The sequence below is a fragment of the Mustelus asterias genome, chromosome 9 (genome assembly GCF_964213995.1).
Source record: "Mustelus asterias chromosome 9, sMusAst1.hap1.1, whole genome shotgun sequence".
NCBI lineage: Eukaryota > Metazoa > Chordata > Chondrichthyes > Carcharhiniformes > Triakidae > Mustelus > Mustelus asterias.
In genome coordinates this window covers 23,151,708-23,177,492 of record NC_135809.1, presented here as the reverse complement: position 1 = coordinate 23,177,492, position 25,785 = coordinate 23,151,708, and the positions used below count along the sequence as shown (strand labels likewise).

General features: G+C 42.7%; 1 protein-coding gene across 1 annotated transcript in view; it reads right to left on the bottom strand.

The window, feature by feature from the left end:
• Positions 1-24,326, bottom strand: part of hmga2 (high mobility group AT-hook 2) — a 144,638-nt gene extending 120,312 nt beyond the window's left edge. Inside the window, exons 1-3 of the mRNA XM_078221106.1 lie at positions 24,222-24,326; positions 22,299-22,385; positions 18,855-18,905 (exon numbers count right to left, since the gene is read on the bottom strand). Coding sequence (XP_078077232.1) covers positions 18,855-18,905; positions 22,299-22,385; positions 24,222-24,326 — 243 coding nt within the window. The remainder of the gene's footprint in view (positions 1-18,854; positions 18,906-22,298; positions 22,386-24,221) is intronic.
• Between the last annotated feature and the right edge of the window lie 1,459 nt (positions 24,327-25,785).

Below are 25,785 nucleotides of genomic sequence, written 5' to 3'. Positions count from 1 at the left end.
CACGCCAGGAACAGCACCAGACATAGCTAAAAATGAGGTGTCAACCTGGTGAAGCTACCAATAGGACTACTTGCATGCCAAACGGCATAAACAGAAAGTGATTGTTGGGTGGGGAGCTGGTTAGATTCTCTCATGTTGGGGCTGGTCATTGCCTGGCATTTGTATGGCATGAAATGTTTCTGCGCTATTCCTCATGCCAATATTCACCTCCTATGTGAAGAATAGCCACAAGGCAAGATGCTGAAGGCTGAGTGGCCCTTGCTGAACTGGACCCATAGCAGACAATTTCAGGAGAGAAGTGGAGAAAATAAAATTATATATTCTTTTGCCCAATTGAAACAGAAATCTTGTTTACAGTGGTTCCCTGCCCAAGGGCAGCAAACAGACACAACATGCAACAGGAGACCAAATAGATACAATAAGTCAACCTGCTAGCATCTTAGCATTGCAGATTCCTTCACTTGTTGCTGCCCTCATTTCATATCACATGGTTGTTCCAAAGGAGTTGAACACACACCAGTGATTCAGCATTTAGATGTCAGCAATGAATCTCTGGCACTATTTGCCCAAATATGTCCCAGGTGGTAAAGATGAGCTGGAGTGAGCAGAGTATTCTCTTTTCCTATTCATTGCTGTTAAACCAACACTGTTGAATATGGGCGGCACAGTGGACAATGGTTAGCACTGCTGCCTCACAGTTCCAGGGACCCGGGTTCAATTCCGGCCACGAGTCACTGCCTGTATGGAGTTTGCACATTCTCCCCGTGTCTGCGTGGGTTTCCTCCGGTTTCGTCCGACAGTCCAATGATGTGCGGGTTAGGTTGATTGGCCATGCTAAATTGATCCTAGTGTCAGGGGGATTAGCAGGGTAAATATGTGGGGTTACAGGAATGGGACCTGGGTGGGATTGTGATCGGTGCAGACTCAATGGGCCAAATGGCCTCCTTTGGCACTGTAGGGACTCTATGATTCTATGGCAAGATGGGTGAGTCAGCTCCTGGGTAAATATTGCTTTCAAATTCGATGCACTCATTAACAGTGCAACTATTAATTAGTGTGTGTGTGTGTGTGTGTGTGTGTGGGGGGGGGGGTGGAGTGTATGTGTGCGGGGAGTGTGTCTGTATGTGTGGGGAGTGTATGTGTATGTGTGTGTGTGTGATGTACAATCAACCTGAAACTATTTGAGTAGAACTTCCCACCCACCTCATACCAGAACACCCTGTAAAGAATATCATTCTACCCACACCGAAACTTGGCTTTCCAGCAACGTTCCTCGAAGTTTTGTGGCTTCAGATACCTGAGACCTCTGAGGAGTATTTGTTGCTGCAAGTTTCGATTTGCACATTATTGCAGCAGCACAAAAGAACAGACATTGACCTGTGCAGCAGATGAGGCCGACTACAAACTCTAAATGGCAACAATTTCTCAACCCAAATAAATGAAAGATGGCAAGAGTTTCTGCTGCAACTAATTACAACTTTATTAGTCCAACCTGAGATTTAATAGGTATATCTAATTGATTTGCTGTCAGTGTAGAGGTTTCAGATGTTGAATAGCACAATAATCACACATCAGGAGAGGACAACACTTGCATAGGGAAATATAGAACAATCCATCAGCTTCTTGATGCTGTATTACTATCTCTCTGCAATCCAGGAGGCAAGATTCCCATCAACTAAAACAAAGACAAACTTGTGCAGCACAGTGGTTAGCACTGCTGCCTCAAAGCGCCAGGGACCCAGGTTCAATACCGGCCTTGTGTCACTCTCTGTGTGGAGTTTGCACTTTCAGCCCATGTCTGCGTGGGTTTCCTCTGGGTGCTCCGGTTTCCTCCCAAAGATGTGCAGGTTAGGTTGATTGGCCATGCTAAAGTGACCCTAGTGCCAGGGGGATTAGCAGGGTAAACGTGTGGGGTTACGGGAATAGGGCCTGGGTGGGATGTGGTCGGTACAGACTTGATGGGCCAAATGGCCTCCTGCACTGTAGGGATTCTATGAAATTCTATTCTATGAAATTCCTGACTTTATTTCCCTTCCAATATCTGGCGTAAAGAGCCAAATTGTAGCACTCCTAAGTGAGAAAGATCTGCCTTCCAGGGCTTGAGCAGAATCCAGGCATTCACTTTGATTATTTTTGCGGGAATGCTGCATTGTTGAAAATCCCATCTTTCAGGATGAGATATTAAACAGAAAGCCTGTCTGCTTGTTCAGGGGGACATGAAAGACCCCTGGGACTACTCAGAGAAGAGAAAGGAATTTCTACTTGTTTCCTAGGTTGCTGGAGATAGTGATACAGCATTAAGGAGCTGAAGGATTGTTCTATAGTCCTCTGTGCATCACTTCTCCTGATTTGTGATTATTGTGCTATTGAACATCCAAAACCTCTACGCCGACTGTAGATGTCCAATCTAATAGTTATCTCTCAAGCAACGCCACAAAATAGGGATTAGCTGGCCATTTACCCTACTGCTGTTTGTGGGACCTGTATGCAAATTAGACATTTATTTTTACAAAGCAACAGCAACTACATTTTAAGAGCATTTCAGTGCCTCAATTTGCCCCTCAGTGTCCACAGATGTGTAGGTTAGATGGATTGGCCATGGTAAATGCACGGGGTTGCGGGGATAGGGCGGAGGAGAGGGACTGGGTGGGATGCTCTTTCAGAGAGTCGGAGTAGACTCAATGGGCCAAATGGCCTCTTTCTGCATTGTAGGGATTCGATGAAATCCCACTTTTATCATGTCCTAAGTTCATATAACGTGTTAATTACTTTCTTGCCATTCAACTCAGTTACTATATGGAACATCAAATTATTTTTTAAATTCATTTGTGGGACATGGCCGTCGCTGGCTGGCCAGCATTTATTGTCCATCTCTAGTGGCCCTTGTTCAGAGGGCAGTCGAGAGTCAACCACATTGCTGTGGATCTGGAGTCACATGTAGGCCAGACCAGGTAAGGACGGCAGATTTCCTTCTCTAAAGGACATTAGTGAACCAGATGGGCTTCCAACAATCGACACTGATTTCATGGTCATCAGTGGATTCTTAATTCCAGATTCTTTTAAAATTTAATTCAAATTCCACCATCTGCCACGGCAGGATTTGAACCCGGGTCCCCAGAACATTAGCTGAGTTTCTGGATTAATTGTCTAGCGATAATAGCACCAGGCCATCACCTCCCCTTGATTAATTTGAAAAGACTATTCAAAAACTAAACCATTGGAGCAAAATTAGCCAACTATTATTTTAAATGAAAGAAATGGTATTTTGAACCCGGGGACATTGCATTCACAGCTGTAATTCTGTCACTTCCTGTTGACGCATAGCCCAAATCAGATGTGACCATTCCTGCGCTCGACCCATGTTTGTACAAAAGCAATATTTTAACTTGGGATAGCACTTCAATATCAAGGCTCGATTTACGGAGCCTCTCTCAATTGAACAGCCATAGTGGTTAGCACTGCTGCCTCACAGCACCAGGGACAGGGGTTCGATTCCTGGCTTGGGTCACTGACTGCGCGGAGTCTGCATATTCTCCCCGTGTCTGTGTGGGTTTCCATTGGGTGCTCCGGTTTTCTCCCACAGTCCGAAAGATGTGCCGGTGAGGTGCATGGGCCATGCTAAATTATCCCTCAGTGTACCCGGACAGGCTCCAGAGAGTGGTGACTAGGGGATTTTCACAGTAACTTCATTGCAGTGTTAATGTAAGCCTACTCGTGACACTAATAAATAAACTTCAACTTAAAAGAAATTGAAACTAAATCATGACTGTGCATAAACCATTTAAAAGCCTGACCAGCAGGTTTGATTTGGAACAACAGGAGAATAAATATAATTATGGACAGATATGCCATCCGTGTTGTGGGTCTACTTTTGCCCGTTGCTCTCTTCGGAGCCTGACTTAAATGTATATGTGCTTCAAAAAGTTAGTTCCATTAATTAAAAGTGAACAATTATAAACCAGAGTGGGAAGCCTAAGGTTACTCTACAAGTCCATCCTGCCCAGAGCTATTGAGTGAAACTGGCAGTAAGGTTGCACCCAAACAATGAAAAGTTCACTTTGCCGCAGAGGATTTAAGGGTACAGTAAGAGCTGGACAAATCGAATGAACGACAACAAAGACCCAGATACAGTGAATGACAGTTCCCCGTATTGTGGGGAAAGAAATTATATTCTTGTCAGCAGTCTGTGACATGGCAAAATAACTCAGAGCAGTCAAAGAAAAGGAGATTCTCTGATGTAAAGGTACACAATGAAAACTACCATCAAGGTGAATAGATTTAGTTGTACATCCTTGGCCACAGGGCTATTTTAAGGGGGAGGTGATGGCCTAGTGTTATTTTCGCTAGGCAATCAATCCAGAAACTCAGCTAATGTTCTGGGGACCCGGGTGCGAATCCCGTCACGGCAGATGGTAGAATTTGAATTCAATTTTTAAAATCTGGAATTAAGAATCTACTGATAACCATGAAACCATTGTCGATTGTCGGAAAAACCCATCAGCTTCACTAATGTCTTTTAGGGAAGAAATTCTGCCGTCCTTACCTGGTCTGGCCTACATGTGACTCCAGAGCCACAATAAAGGGGTTGACTCTCAACTTCCCTCTGAACAAGGGCAACTAGGGATGGGCAATAAATGCTGTAAGAAGTCTCACAACACCAGGTTAAAGTGCAACAGGTTTATTTGGTAGCAAAAGCCACTACAGGACCTATAAAGACTCGCATTCCAACCATTATTTTGTAAATTGAGTTTGTGTCTTTATATGCCCTGTTTGTGAACAGAACTTCCACTTACCTGACGAAGGGGCAGCGCTCCGAAAGCTTGTGGCTTTTGCTACCAAATAAACCTGTTGGACTTTAACCTGGTGTCGTGAGACTTCTTACTGTGTTTACCCCAGTCCAACGCCGGCATCTCCACATCAATAAATTCTGATCGTGCCTTTTTCCTTCTGGAGGTTTGCAAATACATTTTTGATGCTATTGGAAAGGCCTTACTGGATTTGACTTTCCACTTCAGACTTTTTCTCTTCAAAAAAATTACATCAATCTGTTGGTCAACAATAGCCAAAAGCCGAGATTCAACTAAAATAACCAATAGCTCGTAAACTGCAAACTCAAGTCAAATCTTATTAGCAGATGCTAATCAGTTTAAGGCAGCATGGTGGCACAGCGGTTAGCACTGCTGCCTCACAGTGCCAGGAACCCGGGTTCAATTCTGGCCTGCATGACTGTGTAGAATTTGCATTTTCTACCAGTGTCTGCGTGGGTTTCCTCCGGGTGCTCTAGTTTCCTCCCACAGTCCAAAGATGAACAGATTAGATGGATTGGCCATGTTAAATTGACCCTTAGTATCAGGGGAATAGTATGATAAATGCATGGGGTTCTGGGAACTGGGCCTGAGTGGGATTGTTGTGAGCGCAGGCTTGATGGGCCGAATGGCCTCCTTCTACATTGTAGGGATTCAATGGTACATAATTTGTCGCAATGCAGAATCGCTTAGATATAAAATAAGTGAAATGTTGTCACCCAGCTAAATGGGATAGATTCAGAACAGATCCAGTCGCTCAGAGCTGGACACAATCTGAAACCTCGTGCCCTGGCCTCTCTCCCACTCTATTATTACTATCAAGCAGGGGATTAACAGTAGTTCAATGAGGAGTGGAGGACAGCACGTGAGAGGTAGCACTAAGCACATCTAAAAGTGAGGTACAGACTTGGCAGAACGACAACACAGGACTACATGCATGCAAAACAATGGAGGTAGCATTCAATGGACAAGAGTGAAGTGATCCAATGACCAATGGATCAGATCAAAGCTACGCAGTTGCAAATGGTGCCGGAGAATTAAACAGCGAATCAGGGGAGCAAGCTCTACAAATAACCTCATTCCCAGTGATTGATGAGTCCAATACATCAATGCAAAAGATCAAGGTATTTACAACCATCTTCAACCAGCAGTTCCCACTGCCTTGGAAAAGCAGCCAGCATGATCAAGGACCCCACGCACCCTGGACATACTTTCTTCCACCTTCTTCCATCGGGAAAATGATACAAAAGTCTGAGGTCACGTACCAAGCGACTCAAGAACAGCTTCTTTCTTGCTGCCATCAGACTTTGAGTGGACCTACCTCATATTAAGTTGATCTTTCTCTACACCCTAGCCATGAGTGTAACGCTGCATTCTGCACTCTCTCCTTCCCTTCTCTATGTACGGAATGCTTTGTCTGTATAGCACGCAAGGAACAATACTTTTCACTGTATACTAATACATGTGACAATAATAAAATCAAATCAAATCAAAACCTTGGCCTCTTCCCACGGAACCCACACAGACACGGGAAAAATGTGCAAACTCCACACAGTCACCCAATGCCAGAATTGAACCCAGGTCCCTGGAGACAGCAGTGCTAACCACTGAGCTGCCATAGCTATTCTTTCGATTTGAAATATCACAAAGCATTAATTGCAATGAACTACTTTTAAGATATTTACTTATGAGAATGGGCGTAAAATATAATTCAGGAGGTCTGAAATCTACTTGAAATTGGGCCTTGGTTTCATTTGCTTAATGTGGGTCCACTGCTGTTTCCATCATGTCTCCGGAGGCAGCCCAATGCTGTACCCAATTTCAGGTTACCTGCTTCATTGCCAGTGGTCCTCAGTTAAGTCTTTGAGGATGCAAGAGAGAGAAGGCTCATGAAGATAGTACAACTCAGACTTCCAAAGGCTCTGATAAAAGATCACGTTACAGACGTATTTGAAAATAGAAGCACTTGGGATTAAAGGGATGGTGATAACTCGGATAGGTGAACAGCTAAGAGATGCGAGGTAGTGAATACTGGGGCTGCACGGTGGCACAGTGGGTTAATACTGCTGCCTCACAGCACCAGGGACCCGGGTTCAATTCCGGCCTCGGGTCACTGTCCGTGTGGAGTTTGCACATTCTCCCCATATCTGCGTGGGTTTCCTCCAGGTGCTCCAGTTTCCTCCTACAGTCCAATGATATGCGGGTTAAGTGGATTGGCTATGCTAAATTGCCCCTTAGTGACAGGGGTACTAGCTAGGGTAAATCCATGGGGTTATGGGGATAGGGCCTGGGTGGGATGGTGGTTGGTGCAGACTCGATGGGCCAAATGGCTTTCTTCTACACTGTATGATTCTATGGTGAATGTATAATTTCTGAAGAGAGGAAGGCAAGCAGTGAGGTCCCCCCACAGTATGATATTAGGAACTTGGTTTTTCTGATTGCATATATGTTAGGTTTATTGGCCGTGCTAAATTGCCCCTCAGTGTCAGGGGGATTAGCAGTGTAAATACGTGGGGTTACAGGGATAGGGTGGGATTGTTGTCAGTGCAGGTTTGATGGGCCAAATGGCCTCCTTCTGTACTGTAGGGATTCTATGATAAAAAGGACCCAGGCTTGGCTATTGGGAGCACAAGTTTGCAGATGACACCAAACTTGGCAATATAGTAAATGGAGAATTGCAACAGCTCTTGGAGGACTTGGATAACCTGATGAACTATGGACAGGCACATGGCACATGTAATTTCATGCAGAGAAGTGTGATGCAGTGTACTTTGGGGAGAACATGGACAGGTTGTATAATCAAGATAGTACAATTTTAAGAGAGGTAGTAGAGGAACCAGAAGTGCATATTCACAATCTTTAAAAGTGACAGCTTGATAAGAGGGTTAAGAAAATGCACAGGGTCCTTGGCTTTGTCAATAGGGGCACTAAATACAAAAGCAAACAAACGACCCTAAAACTTTGCAGTCTGATTAGGCCCCACCTGCAGTATTGTGTACCATTCAGAATACCACACTTTAGGAAGGATATCAAAAGTTCTGGAAAGGGTATGAAGGATGTTTACCAGGAATGACGGACTTCAGTTACGTGGAAGGATTGGAGAAGCTGGGATTGTTGTTTTTAGAGGGGAAAAGGTTCAAGGGAGATTTAATGGAGATGTTCTGCCAAGGTAAATGCATTAGTAATCAAAGGTCACTGATTTGAGGATGGCACAGCGGTTAGCACTGCTGCCTCACAGCGTCAGGGACATGGGTTTGATTCCCGGCTTGGGTCACCGTCTGTGCGGAGTCTGCACATTCTCCCTCTGTCGGCATGGGTTTCCTTCGGATGCTCCGGTTTCCTCCCACAGTCCAAAAGACATGCTGGTTAGGTGCTAAATTTTCCCTCCGTGTACCCGAACAGGCGCTGGAGAGTGGTGATTGGGGGATTTTCACAGTAACTTCACTGCAGTGTTAATGTAAGCCTACTTGTGACGCAAATAAATAAACTTAAAATAATTGGCAAAAGATTTAGCGGAGAAATTAGGAGACGTTTATTTTCCACATAAAAGATTAAGAGTTGGAACTTACTCCCAGAAAATGTGGTGGAAACAGATTCCATTGGAAGTTGCAGAAAACCTCTGGATTTGTACTTGTTGAGGACCCATTTGCAGGGTTACAGAGAAAGGGCTGTGGTGTGGGACTAAATTGGACAACCCTTCCAAAGAGCCATTTTGGGCTGAATGGCCTCCTGCTGTGCTTTAGGATTTTCCACCCAAAAAGGATAGTGGGAAGGAGAATGGGATGTGAATGGATCACAGGCCAGAAGCTACGCCCAGGTGGACTGTGCATCTGGGGAGAGACATTCCTCTTCCTCCTGGGACCAGCGGAAGGTTTTTAAAAACAAAATAAAAGAAATCATGCCTTGCCGATGACAGTCACTGATTAGGCATCGAAGTATCCTGAGGCCGCAGGCCTCCAAAAACTGCTCGGCTCATTACAATCCAATTTAGGAGAGGGACCATGACACAGATGTAAGCATCCCAGCAGCTATGGGTAGGTAACCACCTGAGGAAATGGCTCAGGTTGTCTTTCAGGAATCTTTAGGCAGTGGACATTGGTCCATGAAACTGACCCTCGCAGAGTCTGTTCAATACCTAATTCAGAGTTTCCACGTTAATCAAACAATTAGGTAACTGGGACTCTGCAATTTACATTTGCCGGTATAAGTAAAAAGTTGGAATAGTACAATGTAGCAACACATGTGGAATTCGAAACAAACAGATCAGCCATGATCTTATTGAATGATGAAGTGGACTAAAGGGGCCAAATGGCCTACTTCTGCTCCTAACTTGTATGTCCTTGATTAAAATGTGGTGGACTCGAGATCATTATGATGGCATTAAAGAAAGGGATAATGATGGCTTCTGCACATCTCTGTTTTGTTACAGCACTCCGGAAGATCAGTTAGCTACAGCTACCCAAAACAAAATAGCAGCTCAATTCTTTTTTCTGCCCATCAAGGTGAAGAACACAAATGAACACTCACTTTCCTATTGTTTGCTACCCAAAGTCTATATCAAACACTCCCAGGTCAAAATGTAGCCACAGTGGTGTAACATGCTCCCCTAACCAAGCATCCGCCTCAACTCCCAAAGGTCTTCTCCCGTTACTCACTCACACAAATGCACATACTTCAATTTGTGTTTCATTTTGAATTTCTATACATTCAAAATGCTACGGATCAAATTCTTGCATATTTAGGCAAATTGTCCTTTGTTCATTAATTACTTTGCATATGAATCAATCCAGATTTGAAGTGATTATTTGTTAAGAACCACATTTGTACTTTAAAACAAAGCCCACTGAAAATGACAGTCGCTGCTGTTCCTGAGACTTTATTTCAGACAGTGGGAATGAGGAAGGATGCAATCTGAGTCCGAAGTAAAGATTTGATAAGAACTGTCTTTAGGAGGAGTAATGTGCTCTTGACCAACTGAACTCCCAAAATCCTCATATATTCATTTCCTTTATAGCCAAATGCAACAGCATTTTCAAATACGGTTAGGAGACAAATCACCAGTTACTCTTTTCAGAGGTTTTATATGGGGGAAGAATATTGGACAGATGGATATCAGGAAAATGCTTTGGACTTGACACACTGAATGAGGGTGACACGGTGGCAGGACTGCTGTCTCTCAGTGCCAGGGACCCAAGTTGAATTCCAGCCTAGGTCTCTGTCTGGGTGGAATTTGCACTTTCTCCCCGTGTTTGCGTGTGTTTCCTCTGGCCCCACAGTCCAAAGATGTACGGATTAAGTTGATTGGCCATGCTAAATTGACCTTAGTGTCAGGGGGATTAGCACAGTAAATATGTGGGGTTTTGGGAATAGGGCCTGGGTGGGATTTTGGTCGGTGCAGATCTGATGGGCCGAATGGCCTCCTTCTGCACTGTAGGGATTCTATGATTCTATGAATGAGAAGATTCGGTCAATAATTTCCTTGGAGATACGCCTTCAGGAGTGCAGCAGAAACTGAAGTTTATGCCCATAAACAGGACATCCAACACATTTCTGACAAAGTTATAGCAGTGGAGGGATAGTGGCTCCGGGGACATCTAAATGGAAGGTGATAAGTCCAAAGGCTCCTTTGGCCAAGGAGTTGAAAGCAGCATAATTGGTGGTGAGGGCAACCTTTGCTATCTGCTGTTACTGACTTTTAATTCCCTTTGAAATCCTTCACCAGCAGTCACGTCAAGACAGCAGTACCAACTCCTCGCTGGCTGATGCCCAGGTTACTAAAATGGAACAAGCTTTCAGTCAGATCTCATTTCTAAACCGCTTTTGTCTTTTGATTGCAGTCATGGAATTGTTTCTGGTGCGACTACAGATCCTTCCAGTCATTTTATGTTCTAGAATGTGGGAATCTTGCCGGTAATAGTACCATGCTATATTCACCAGTAATCAATTAAAAATCTCAGGAGCAGTCTCCTCACATTTACAGATGAGTGTCTGGTCAATGGAGGTGAAACTCAGCTCTGACATGGCACTGAAGTGGATTTGCTGTTCATTACATATGCTAACCATGTTTCTGTTATTGACTTCAAATGAAGCAGGCTTCAGAAAGCCTCTTTCACACCCTGCCACAGTTCAAAATTCCAACCAAAAAGGGAAAAAAAAAAATCGGATTGTGTGGACAAAAAGCAGCCAGTTTGATACCACCTGCTTCACATCCTTTGGAAGTTAAGTTGCACCCTTATTTTTCCTGCCCAGTTGAGAAAAAACACATTGCAGGAGGATTGATACAGAGTTTCAGAGCCTGAAACAGCTGTAGGCAACTATTCTCCATATGGATGTTGGCAAAAAAACATTTAAGAAATAGCTCATTTCTGGAGTTGGGTTTGAACACATGATTTTCTAACTCCAAGGCAAGTGAGATATTACAGAGCCACAACTGAGAATGGGGAATTTCCTTTATTGGATTTATTCAACATTAAAGACATTTACAATATCGTTATCAATCATTTGCATTCATTCATTCCTCATTAGATTTTAGCCACAGGAATTTAAATCCTCAATGAAGACATTAAAAACACTCTGTATGCTGTTATAATCTTACCGTTACCAAATATTAGCTTAGAAATTAAAGTTCAAATTGCTGCCCATTGAATTTCAAAATTCAACTCAAAACATTTAAACACCTCTCTCTCCACAGATGCTGCCAGAGCTGCTGAGTATTTCCATCACTTTCTGCTTTTATTATATTGAACTTTATAAAAACTGATCAAGTTTATTTATTAGTGTCACAAGTAGGCTTACATTAACACTGCAATGAAGTTACTGTGAAAATCCCCGAGTCGCCACATTCCAGTGCCTGATCCGGTACACTGAGGGAGAATTTAGCATGGCCGACGCACCTAACCAGCACGACTTTCAGACTGTGGGAGGAAACCAGAGCACCCGGAGGAAACCCATGCAGACAGAGGGAGAACGTGCAGGCAGGCAGTGACCCAAGTCGGGAATCGAACCCAGGTCCTTGGTGCTATGAGGCAGCAGTGCTAACCACTGTGCCATAAAAAAAAACTGCCGTTCGTTTTTTTCCATTTTGACCATAAAACCCAGTGTCTTTCATCTTTCTGTTAACTGAACAAATCCACAACAAAGATTTCTAATGTCAAAGAAAGTATTTCACGGAACAGCAGGCAAGAGATACTGAAAATTGTTACAGATCAAATATAGAATGAATTCTCTTAATTATTTTGTGGGCCATGTTCTCTGGACTCAAGAAAACGTGACTCAGTAATTATGTAATTAGGTTTTGAAAGAAGAAGATTAGAATGATTCATTATTTCAGGGTGCTACATCTCAATGGCACTTATCATCCAAACGGTTCTATTAAAATAGGACATGCACATGTGGAAATTACAGCATCGCAACTTGCCATCTGTGGGCTCTGCTTGGTTTGCTTGCCAATGGCTAACTCCATTCACAAAAGAGGCAGGCTACAAGCAAGTTCTTGGGCCTGAGAAGTAATGTTCAAAGAAAACAAGCACAGCAAAATGTACCCTGATGCAGCTTAGTTCACGTCACAGCAATGAACTGGGTGCGCTAGTCCTACGAAAACAATTTTTGAGCAGTTGAGATGCAAAATTGTATTCCCAATACAGCTGTGGGCTACAGTAATTAAAAAATCACATTCTAGGTCATGGAGTTTTACAGTAACATTTGCCTAAAGGCTTGGGGAAAATAAAAGATATCAGTATAAATGGGGAGCTCGAATTGTAGGTTCAGGGATCAATCTTGAAACAGTACGACTGATCTGGGCTGCTGTTGTATCATGCTCAGTGCAATTATATTTCTGCAACAGACTCATTGAAATCATCTGTCCACAAATGCTAAAATCGTGGGAATGGCCAGTAAGACATAGAACAGTGCTCTTCATCAGAAACTGCGGACAAGCAATGGAGTGGCCATGGAGACATCATGTTGCCATAGTCAGTAGTTTTAGTAGAAAATGCCTTGCGAGAGTCTACTTAACAAACACATTACCATTCATTCTGGAAATAAAGCACTCAATGAACAAGAATACACTCTACTTTGCATTTTACCAACACTCAGAAATGTGAACACGCAAACATCATGTGGATGAGCATTAAAATCACTATCCCCAAATGCGCTGTCCATTAATTATTCTTTTTAATTTAACTAATCAGAAATGCAATTAACCATAACTGGATTTCAATTTAGCTGCACATGGCTTTTGCATTGGATGACACTGCCCTGTAACAATAACTGCTTGACAATACAATGCATTTACGTTTAGGTTTATTTAGTGCCACAAGTTAGCTTACCTAACACTGCAATGAAGTTACTGTGAAAATCCCCTTGTCACCATACTCCGGCGCCTGTTCGGGCACACTGAGGGAGAATTTAGCATGGCCCATGCACCTAGCCAACGCGTCTGTTGGACTGCGGGAAGAAACCAGAGCACTCGGAGGAAACTCACGCAGACAACGTGCAGACTCTGCACAGTGACCCAAGCCGGGAATCAAACCCAGGCCCCTGGTGCTGTGAGGCAGCAGTGTTAACCACTGTGCCACTGTGCCGCCCACATTTATGTCAGCATCATAATCACTGTATGTTGAAGAAAATGTTCTCTTTCTTGGAGCACATTTTCTCTTCAAGTTTTAGGTTTTTAAAAGGATCTGCACAGCTAACAAGTATTGCACTACAAGTTGTGTTTGAATTTACTTATTTGTAACACACAAGTCAGAATCACTTATCACATTGATATTGTTGCTTTTTTCAGTGGTACAATTGTTTTGTCTTCACTCCTATCTCTTTTACATATTTTGAATTCAAACTCAGGATATGGTAACAATGTTGTTTAATTTGTTTGATAAGCACCCATCCAGAGCAGTACTTATTTCCTTATGATTGGATGGGTGCTCCAACATGTACAATGGCGCTTTCAAGACCAGGCTCGAGGGGCTAAATGGCCTAACCCTAATCTTGTGTTCCTAAATTACATAATTGTAAGCACACAAGTGAAGTCAACATCTAGTTACTGGAAATGGCCAAATCAATTAATTAAGAAAAAATGTCAAACTTGAAAGCTAAGTACAGATGTAAGATATAAAACCTAATAATGCTCTACATAGCATGTTAGATTTGGCTAAACAGTGAATGCCTACTTAAAAGTTAATAATGCACAGGATCTACACTCGGTCCCATAGCAATCATTCATATTTTATGAGAACTATATTGCCGTGACTGTTACACACTGCTAGAGTCGTAACAAGTGTGATTAGAAGGACATTTCAAATAAGCAAATGTTATGTTGTTCCAGCACATTCTTCATTCACATAATTATTATTTATGTTTCGAAAGGCCCACTGGAACAGCAAAAATTTGTGCGAAACAGGCAATTATGTACAAAAAAAGTCTGAAGGAACAAATAGTTTGATTTATTATTTCTTTTCTGACTTTTTTTCCCGCTCCTAACTTAATTAAGCTGCACAGTGGTCAGCACTGCTGCCTCACAGCGCCAGGGACCCGAGTTCAATTCCGGCCTCCGGGCTGTGTGGAGTTTGTACATTCTCCCCAAGTTTGTGCGGGTTTCCTCCGGGTGCTCGGTTTCCTCCCACAGTCCAAAGATGTGCAGGTTAGGTGGATTGGCCATGCCAAATTTCCCCTTAGCATCAGGGGGATTAACAGGGTAAATACATGGGGTTACGGGGATAGGGCCTGGGTGGGATTGTTGTTGGTGCAGGCTCAATGGGCCGAATGGCCTCCTTCTGTACTGTAGGGTTTCTACGATTCATCCTTCTCTGAACCAGAAATTCCTGACAAGAGTGCGGCTCCACGGAAAAAAACGGAACCCTCTGATCTGTTATCAAGTGGCTATTCTTCAGGCATTAACAGGGACAATGTAACTGCAAGGACATCACAACTGAGCCCATCCCAGTCTTCACCTATAACTTTATGCCCACTTTGAGTAGATTCAGTAGATATCAGGAATGGAAACCTTCGCCAGTTCTTCTTTCCTGAATGGCTCAGACCCTCTTATCTCAGTGCCAAGTTATCTGCAGAGCTCTGATCGACCAATTCAGTTTTCAGTTCCCCTGTCTCATAGTGGTCAAAACTGAAAACTTGTCATTATGCACTACACTCGAAACTCCTGCTTAATTTTTGCTTCCTTGAACTTGAAGCTGAGCTCCCGATAATTCACACGTGCTGCAAAATCGTTGACATCTTGGAAAATGCATAGTGGTACAGTTTAGGTGTTAAAGGGGTGTTGAGTCACACTGGGAACCTGCTACACTTGCACAAATAATATGAAGCTGTCGCTAAATTAAGCTTTATTTTTATATGGAATTGTAATTCTGACAAATGAACTGACAGCACTTTAAACTGCGTGCTGAGATTCTTTTAAACAATCAAGACTGACAGAAGATATACAAAATGCAACTGTTGGAGCTTTTCTTTTGAGTTTAGAAAGCATATTGCGAGAAGATAATGGGAAAAGTGTAGCAAGAAATGAATGCAGGAACAAACAGTGAGAGGTTACTTTATCTCACAACTACCAAGGATTAAATGAATGAAATCAATTTCTTACAAATCATTTAGAATTTGTTAATATCGACAACTTTACTAGCTGATCCGAAAAACATGGAGAATCTTTCATGTTCAGTTCCTTTCAATTCCCAATATAGTAATGTTTTTAAAATTACTGTAGCGCTGAATTAAAATTCAATTTAAGTATAAGAATTAGCCTCTCAGCCGTGGGCATAGAATCCTACAGTGCAGAAGGAGGCCAATTGGTCCATCGAGTCAGCACCGACCACAATCCCACCCAGGCCCAATCCCCATAACCCCGTACATTCACCCTAGCTAGTGCCCCGACACTAAGGAGCAATTTAGCGTGGCCAATCCACCTAACCCGCACATCTTTGGACTGTGGGAGGAAACCGGAGCACCCGGAGGAAACCCATGCAGACACAGGGAGAATGTGCAAACTCCACACAGACAGTGACCCAAGCTGGAATCGAACCCAGGTCCCTGGCGCTGTGAGGCAGCCAATGCTAACCACTGTGCCACTGTGTCGCATCAAAATGGACAGATGATTACCAAATCTGTGTGGCAGTATTCTCAATGGAAGCAGAGGGTCTAATTTTCAATTGGAATTGTGATGCTCAGTTTGCAGTCACAAAAGTTCGAAGATAACACAATTAAAACAACCGAGTGTCTTGACTTTTATTTGGAGATTGTGGCATAGTGGTAATGTCACTGGACAGGTAATTCAAAGGCCTGTAATGCTCTGGAGACACAGGTTCAAATCCCAACACAGCAGTGGTGGTAATTCAATTAGTAAAAGAATTCTGGGATTGAAGCTAGAAAACCATAAAACTATCATTGATTGTCATTTTTAAAAAACAAATCTGGCTCACTAAGCCCCTCATAGAAGGAAATCTGCCGTCCTTACCTGATCTGGCCCACACGCGACGCCAGATCCACAGCAATGTGGTTGACTCTTAAATGCTGTCAAGGGCAATTAGGGGTGGGCAGCAAATGCTGATCTTGCCAGCGATGTCCACATCCCACGAATGAGTAATTTTAAAAAGTCTGGCCTCAGCTTTCATTGAAACTTAAATACCTTCAAGATCCAACTGACTAGCATTCAGTTAGGGTATCTTAGGAGGAGGTCAATCTTGGTAAAGAAACTATGCCAACTTGATTGGCAAGTATAGAGCAACATTAATGGTTGGCATGGAGTCCGTGGTCCACACTTTATTGATCGAAGGCAAGGTGGAACTAACAATGTGATGGATTGAAGATGTCAAAAAATGAATTCAGCAAAAAAGACCAAATGCACTCAGTATGACAAACGGAACAGAATTCCCGACTGAAATACAATCAGTTGCTGGTTCTGGTCTTCACGTTGCGAAAAGGATATTGAGACAGTGGAGTGTTTTCAAAAGAAGATTTACAATAATGACACAGGAATAATACCTCTCAGGAAAGACTGAACAGGCTGGGCTCTTGACTGGGAGGTGACTTGTTGGAGGTCTTGTGAAAGGGTTTGAACAGCTAGGCACAGAGGAACTGGCTTCCCTTGTGGGAGCGCTTCAAAAACTAAAGGCCATAAATATAATATAATCATCAATAAATCTGAAACGGAATTCAAGAGGAAATTCTTTAGCCAGAGAGTACTGAGAATGTGCAACAAGGAGCTCACTACCACGAGGAGCAGTTTAGTTGAATCACATCGATGTGTTTCAGGAAAAGCTAGATAAACACACAAGGGAGAAAGGAAATAGGAGATTATGCTGATCAGTGTAGATGAAAAGGGGTGGAGGATTCTTGTGACAGAGGATAGACATCAGCATGGACCAGCTGGATCAAATGGCCTGTTTGTGTGTTGTAAACTGGACATCATTTGAACTCTTTAAATGCAACCATTACACACAATACAATCTTCCATATTAGTGACAGTGGGTGCCTGAATTAAAGGAATAAATTACTTCAACAACCACATGGTGGAACCATTGAATCCCGAGAGTACAGAAGGTGACCATTCGGCCCATCAAGCCTGCAGCAACAGCAATCCTACCCAGGCTCTATCCCCGTAATTCCACACATTTACACTGCTCGCCCCCCCTGACACTAAGAGGCAATTTAGCATAGCCAATCAACCTAACCCACACATCTTTGGAGCTTGGGAGGAAACCGGAGCACCCGGAGGAAACCCACGCAGACACGAGGAGAACGTGCAGACGCCGCACACAGTGACCGGAATTGAACCCGAGTCCCTGGTGCTATGAGGCAGCAGTGCTAACCACTGTGCTATCATGCCGCCATAATAATAGAATGATATGATAGAAACTGTTAGTACTTCTGCAGTGATTTCTTTCAATAGCAAATTTTTATCCACCATAATAGAGTTCAAAATTAATATTTTTTTGCTGCTGGAGTTGCAAACCCTTTCCACACACAAGTTGGTTACAGTTAAACACAAACATGAATGAAAGAATTTATCAGCTATTCTTGAATGGCTAATTATTCAAACCTAGCAAACCTCAGCTTCAACACCGATTGTCCCAAACTCATTTCCTCTCGCGAGGAAGAGTTCCTCCACTCCACCCCTCCTCCCCTCATGGGGAAGAGTTCCTCCACTCCACCCCTCCTCCCCTCATGGGTAAGGCTTCCTCCACTCCACTCCCATCCCCCTCATGAGGAAGGGTTCCTTCACTCCCCATCACCCCTCGGAAAGCTGAAGATTAGCTGTGTAATCTTGTATGCCATTTTGTTTATCTCTGTTTCGTTGCTTTCTACAAATGAAACTTTGGCCAACCCTGCAGCACAGGAACTGTCGTCATGTCTCAGTGTATGTCTCTTATTTATCCATATATCTTCAACCCCTTTCGTGACCAAGTAATTATCCAGCTTTTTGTTGAAGGAATTGCCCAACACAGTGTCAACAACATTACCTATTAGCTCCGAGAATACTAAAAAACAAACTCTGGTTTTCTTTTAGAACTGTACCTACGCAGAAATGGAGGTTACATTATTTTGACTTCCCAAATTAATATGGCCTTAAATCTTCTTCCTCCAAAGGAAACATTTTTGGTCTTGATTTTTGAAACTTAAGACCGGAGGTAGGTGAACCATGCAAACCAAGTAGGTGGCAGCCTCAGCCCCGACCCTGTATCAGGTCAACTGATCTTAACTGGACCATCAATACGGGCGCTGCCCTTATCCTCATTTTCCCCTTCCCTAATCCAGAACAAACACCCACGGTCCCCACTCCTGATTAATATTCCGCCATCTCAGCTGAAAATACACATGTGGCGACGTTTCGCAAGGACATGACTGAGCTCAGTTGTGATGCATCTCCAGGGAAAATGTCTGTCCAACCCACATATAGACTCATACATGAAAAATGGACAGTTGAGCTGGGAACACATAGGGGGCCACACATGCAGCAAGAAATCAATGCCTGCATAACCGGGTGGGACAGGGAGTGGAATAAGATTGAAAATAATACGAACGCAAGAAAAAAATGGCACTTACCCATTTTCTAGGTCTACCCCTGGGTCGCTTCTCGCCAGTGGGCTCAGCTTTCTAACAAAGGAATTGGGGAAAAAGAAATGTTAGTGTCACATTTTAAGTACTGCATTAAAGAAGACCTCTTACAACTTTAATACACACGTCCACATGCCTTAATTATAAGCATAAAATAGATTATTTTGTTACTCTTATGGTGTGCTCACAATTCAAGCTCATGATTCTCAACAAGTGACCTTATTAATTGATCAGGCCACTGAATCATTTCAGACCCCGGCGAAAGGAAGAGAAACTGCATGACAACTTCATTCCCTAAATTAACTATGCTTTAATCTAGTTTTGGGCTATTCTGAGATAGCGGCAACTATGTGACCCCCCCACCCCCCCCCCCCCCCCCCACCCCCACCCGTACAAGGAGCACTTGGTCCTTTATTCACATACACTAATTATCTGTTGTATTGTCGATCACAGAGGACCAGGAGGTAGGAGAAATTACAATCCACATATTTTACTATGCAACGGAGTAAATTGCTCAGAAGTAATTTTACGTTTTAAATTAAAAGGGCAAAGGTCACTGGCCCCAAATTGCCATTTGGACAGGCAGTAGATTAATCTGATAAAATTCAGCAGAGTGATTAATTTTCACAGTCCAGCCGACGATGTCCAAAACTAAATGGATCTTCTAAGGAAGTCTCAACTCTAACAGTTAACAATTAACATGTGGATTTGCAAGTCACCTGAACTCCAGGGTTATTAAAGTACTTGAAACAAGGAGACAATTGATATGGGATCCGAACCAAGAAAGGTGGAGCTTTGAGCTGTACCTTTGTACATTGCTATGCTGGGCACAAAGGAAATTAAACCTGTGCAGTTGAAGGCAATTAACAAGACAAGGCCTGTTTAAATAATTTAATGGATATTAGGTGTTCCTTAGGAATCTAGCTTTTGTTAAGTAATAATTTAAATGTAACAATATATAAACCCTGGAAAAGGTATCTGCCTTTCAAATTGATCCAGTTAGACATCAAGATAGACAGTGTCAAAGGTTCAGGTTGGGGGAGTAATTGGTGGTGTACAGGACAGTTAGCTTTTGCCACAGATTATGTAACATTACCACAGCGGTAACATGCATTTACATTTTACCAACGTGGCCAGAATAATACGTTACTTTACAAATCACAGAACTGTATGTACTAAATGTGGTGTTATAGAAATTAAATGGACTCAAAGCACCATGGGACAAAATCTTCCCTATTTCAGTTCTAAGTGCTGCATTAAAGAAGGCGGCACGGTAACACAGTAGTTAGCATTGCTGCCTCACAGCGCCAGGGACCCGGGTTCGATTTCTGGCTTGGGTCACTCTTTGTGCGGAGTCTGTACGTTCTCCCCGTGGGTTTCCTCCGGGTGCTCCGGTTTCCTCCCACAGTCCGAAAAGCATGCTGGTTAGGTGCATTGGCTTTGCTAAATTCTCCCTCAGTGTACCCGAACAGGCGCCTGAGTGTGGCGACCAGGGGATTTTCACAGTAACTTCATTGCAGTGTTAATATAAGCCTACTTGTGACACTAATAAATAAACTTAAACTTGGAAGCACTGAACTCTGTTGTTTATTTTATTGGTACTAAAAGTTATTGTAGTATCATTTTTAAAAGTCATTGTCTAACCAAAATACTTGTGTCTGACTAGATTTAATTCTGAAAAAAGCACAGGTTCTAAACCTTTAATCCAAGGTTTAAAATCAATCACAATTTCTTCCAGGCATTGGAAATTTCCACCTCATGGCTACCATCAATTTCTTCCAGGACAAGAATTGAACTCAATTATTCAATTTTTGCTTTAACTATTAAGCTGATCACTAAAGTAACCTTGCGTCTACAAAGGTGACGTGAGAATGACTTATTTCTGAAAAATAAATCAGTGTGGTGGTTGGTGTATTCATAAGTCTGCAGAAACTACTCTAACATTGAGTTCAATTAAGGAACTATTCTTATTGTGTTTTGTATTAGCGATTGCCAAATAAGTGCAGATTTCTTACGTATGCCTGATGGACACAACAGCGTCAAAAATTAGATTTCTGAAAGTTTTTCCTTCGGCTTCCATTTTAGTGGGGGTTGGGAAATGTATAAAAGTGAGCACTAAGCTACCATCTTTTCCTTTCCAATTAAAATTATAGGTCAACACCATATTTTGGTTGCTCTCTATCCATTTCAGTTACAAACAAGGTTTTTAAGAGTAGGTTCAATTAGAAGAACAGATCCTCATTTCTAGGAACATTGAGATCAAGATAAACATCGCATGACCTTGCATTAAGTTGATCTTTCTCTACACCCTAGCTATGACTGTAAAACTGCATTCTGCACTCTCTCGTTTCCTTCTTCATGTACAGTATGCTTTGTCAGTATAGCCCGCAAGAAACAATACTTTTCACTGTAACTAATGCACGTGACAATAATAAATCAAATCAAAACATCAATGGAAACAATATCAGGAAGAATTAGCCGAACAGCAAGTACAGTTGAGAGAGATTTAGCGAATTAAGAGATTCGCACATTATTTTCAAGCAAAAAAACATACACGTCTCAACCTTTGTTAGTTTCTTCATGCTAATATTTAATGAGATGATATCCATGTCCTTATAATTGCCTCAACAAAACCTATTTTGGAAAAGCATGTGTTTAATTTTAGTACCTCTGCTCAAATCCCTTCTATAAATTGCACTTAATTGTAGCATTTTTGTTACTTCAAAAACTAACATTGGTTAAGAACCAGGTGCAATAGAACCATTATAGTCAATATGAACCATATGGATTTTTAGAACTTATTTTAAATGGATAAAAACAGAATTACACTTTTTTTAAAAACGCATTCTTGAATATTAACAATCGTTCACAGTTTCCTTACCTAGTAATGCCCACTATCTAAAGTATTGCCAAATGTAAATGCGCGGAAACCATAAAATATTACTTATTGGCATTTGATATTTCAGCAACTCAACATACTATTGAATTTATAATAGACAAGAGCACAGGTCAAGCTAATTCTTGCAGCCATGAATCAGACATTTCTTCAGAAGGAATAAACGATGTTATCATGAAACACTGAAATTCTGTGCAGCACACTGGACAGGTCTGAATGGTAAGGTATAACAAAAGAAATGTTTCCCCTTTTCCAGGGTACTCCACTTCCTCAAAGCTGAAACAGAAAACGATCCTTCCTATGGGAAGCGGTCACGGTCTCTCTTACTTTAAACTTGGACTCCACTCTGACACAGCAAACTGCAGGAAATGTGATTCAGGCAGCACAAATTACCAAAATGGTGTAAATCCTCTGATAATCGGGATGAATGATGGGACTCATTTGTAAACTGGATTCTGATGAATGATTGAACTCATTTGTAAACTAGTCTTCTAAGTGTGGTTAATGTTCAGAAAATGTTTCCAAGTTAATCTCACCTTTTGAGCTGCTTTAGAGGGACCCTTGTTTTTGCTTCCTTTAGGTCTTCCCCGAGGTCGTTTAGGCGTAGGTGGTCCAGTCGGTTCCTATAATTTAATACGGAACAGTGGCCAGTTAAACACAGACCCAAGAAACTCTAGGCTTCAAGACATTAATTTTAAGCTCAACATAGAAAACTGGTGTTTGGTAGCAATCTACTGTTTGCTGGGATTTGTTTACCCATAACGTTTTAATTGTGGAAAATACCAAATTAAATATTATATTATTGGGTTACACTTAGCGGAAACCCATGTTTTAAGTTTTATATATATTTGTATTCCCAAAACATTATTCACCTTCTTAAATCACTGTTGTATGAATCTTCACAATAACAATTGTTATTTAACAGAAAAGTAGTCTGAATGTTTTATTGGCAAAATAGATGTGACCTGCATAGAATATGTAACTGGACTTAACCAAACAGGGCAAAACTGATGTTTTAAAGATTTGCAAGAGAAAAATAACTGATTTTAGTTTACATTGCATCATATTCCAAATAATCTGATGCTGCAAGTTACTTAGCAAAAAAAGCAATGATGTGAAGTGACCATGTACCAAACCAACAGTGTTGAAGAAGTTCTGGAAACTCTCCAGTCAATAGGTAACCCAGGGATATCCAAATTTCCCACTAATGGCTCCAATGAAAAACTTTAATATAGTTGGGGCGGGGGGGGGGGGGGGGGGGTCAGATCTTTACTGTCTATACCTTGAAGCAGCTTGATTCCTCATAACACTGAGCATAGAGAGTAACGTTGCACACTTGTTGGGCTTACTTAGCAAAAGCAACTTTATTTTCCCCCACCAACAGCTCGGAGACATTTAATAAAAGGAGAACGTGTCAAATCCAAACGGAAGGAAAAGTCTGTGCAGGCATTTGTTTGCTCCTTAAATAAACCACAGCCTTCACAGCTTCATGATCCGGGCACACAGCATATTATAAAGCAGCCGATCCTTACAGGACGTCCTGCTTACTATATAAAGCAACCAACACTGGAAATAAGGGCCAAAATGTGGTGGTGGGGAGGGAGTGGGGGGTCACATTTAGGCAATTCGGAACGAGCACAAAAGCTGTTACTTCACTTTGTAGAGTGGTGTATAAGTAAATAGTAGAGACTGTACCCAATGATTTAAAAAAATAAATGCCCCTCTCTTGTTATGGGCAATCTGGAAATAATGCATTTGCATTAAATAAGGTCCATTAAGTAGGGTCCTGAAAGTGCTTGGAATGGGGACAGACGGTAATCTTGTACAATTTCCACCGCGGAAGCAGTGCGGCAACGTTAAAATTAGGAAATACTTGCTGCAAAAGCATGGGAAAAGAAACCTTTGTGGCGGCCACGTAGAGGGCGAGTGTGTGTGTGTCCCACAAGACATCAAATTAGGCGGGATTTTCGGATTCCTTTTTTTTAAATGGGTGAAGTACAACAAAAAAACCTCTAAACAGCCGCCAATACAGAGAGTTCCAAATGAAGACACGAGTGTGCAACAGGTAACCACGGTAAACCAAGCCTCATTCAGGGTGTTATATTATTATTGGCGCTTTGGCTTTTTTTTATTATTGATATCGCTGGCAGACAGATTTAACGTTACAGTCAGCCAGAGGTCATTGTTTGAGAGCGTTTCCTAACCCCACATTAAACACATCCACTTAAAGTGCTGGTAGATAACAACAGCACTTTCAGCATGTGTTAAAAACTGAACTAAAGCCAGGGGGGAGAGGGAGAGAATACCAAGAGAGGATGGCAGCTTCCAAGAGCTCGCCAACACATTCCTTCTCCCCATCCTGCATTCCCCATTCAGTATTCCTTTTTTTTTATAAAGACAACTTTTCTTCAGCCACCTCCCTCCACCCCCGCCCCCCCCCCTTCCCCAATTATACTGACTTGCTGCTGTTTCTTGGGTCTTCCCCGACCTCTCTTCTGCGGTGTCTCTGCAGGTTGTTCTGGGGGAGTCGAGGACTGACTCGGTCCTTCGCCTCTTGTGCTCATTGTGGCTTCTGACACTCTGGCTCTCTCTCTCTCCCCGACAGGTTAACACAAGAAGCAGAAACACCGGACGTCCTGGTGTTGGATATGATGAGGAGGAGGCAAGAGGAGGAGGGGGGGTGGAAGAGAAATGGAGGAGGGAATGAGATGGTGAGGAGGGGGGCTGGTGGTGGAGTTTGGGGGGGGGGGGGGGTGTAAGAAACTAGGGCAACAAATTTGCAGGATGCTGCAAAAAGGTACAAATCCTTGCAGAGGGCAACGTTCTTTTTGTTGTTTAAATACCCTTCTGTTGTTGTAATTTTAAAAGAATTAAGATGTGGACAGAGTCAAATTCTAATCTGCCAGGACTGCAACCGGGGCACTGCAGCTTACAGCCAAGGTTTAAAAAATAATGACCGTGCTTCATGTAAACCAAGAGACGGGAGGGAGGACAGAGCAAGCAAGCAGGGTACAGAGGAGTTTCAGTGAACGAGACAGTTTATTGGGGCTGTTATTCCTCTCCAGCCCACTGATATGAGAATGGGTTAACCCCCTCCAAAAAAAAATAAAACACGTTTCCCCGTGGCTGGGTAAAGGAGGGTGGTGGAGAGGGGAAGGGGGAAGGTGGGATTGAAAAAGAGAAAAAAAAGGGGGGGAGGAGGAGAAGGAAGGGGGGGGAGAGGCAGGACGAAGAGAACTAGCGATCAGTTCGGACGAGAGCCAGATAAAACATTACGAATTCACCAACACTGGGGGAAAGTAAGCCACAGCCAAGAGAGCTCACGTGTCCCCCAGGCTGGGGCACTCCGTAACAAAGCCTCCTCTGAATGGCTGAACTCCAGCAGGTTATTTAAATACACACCGTCAGATCAACACACATGTCCCAGGGGCGAGAGTGCCTTCACTAAGTTTAACATTCACACACAGATAGTTTGAAATGCAGCACCGCTGGGAGCAGAATGAACCGTATAGGTGGCCGAATTGCAGTTTAGGTGCCTTTTCCCCCTTCTCTCTCTGTCTCTCCCCATTGCAAGCTGCTGCTATTATGCAGAGCCAGCTCCCAGAGCTGCTAGTCGCTGTACAAAGGGCACGGGGTATCTCCTTATTCTTTCAACCCAGATCAGATCGAAAATAGGCACACACACACATATATACACAAACACTGCTCCAAATTTTGTACATGCAATTTGTTGATTTCACTCCCAAACACCCCAAAATCCACTTTCAGATCAATCTTGCAGGGTTAGTTAGAACCGTATTGCGGAATCATTTAAACGATTAAACGCACAGGCACAGTCTGCGATTGTGTGCAGAGCAGGCGGCATCATCTCCCTCGCTAGATTATAGTTCAGTGTGCGCCTCACTACAAGCTGCATGTGCTTTCTCGACCTCCAACAGCCTAGCGCCGCTTTGATCTGAGCCGCTCAACGAGATGAAGTGAGATCGATTACAGAGGAACAACAGTGACAAAGAATTCGCTGCT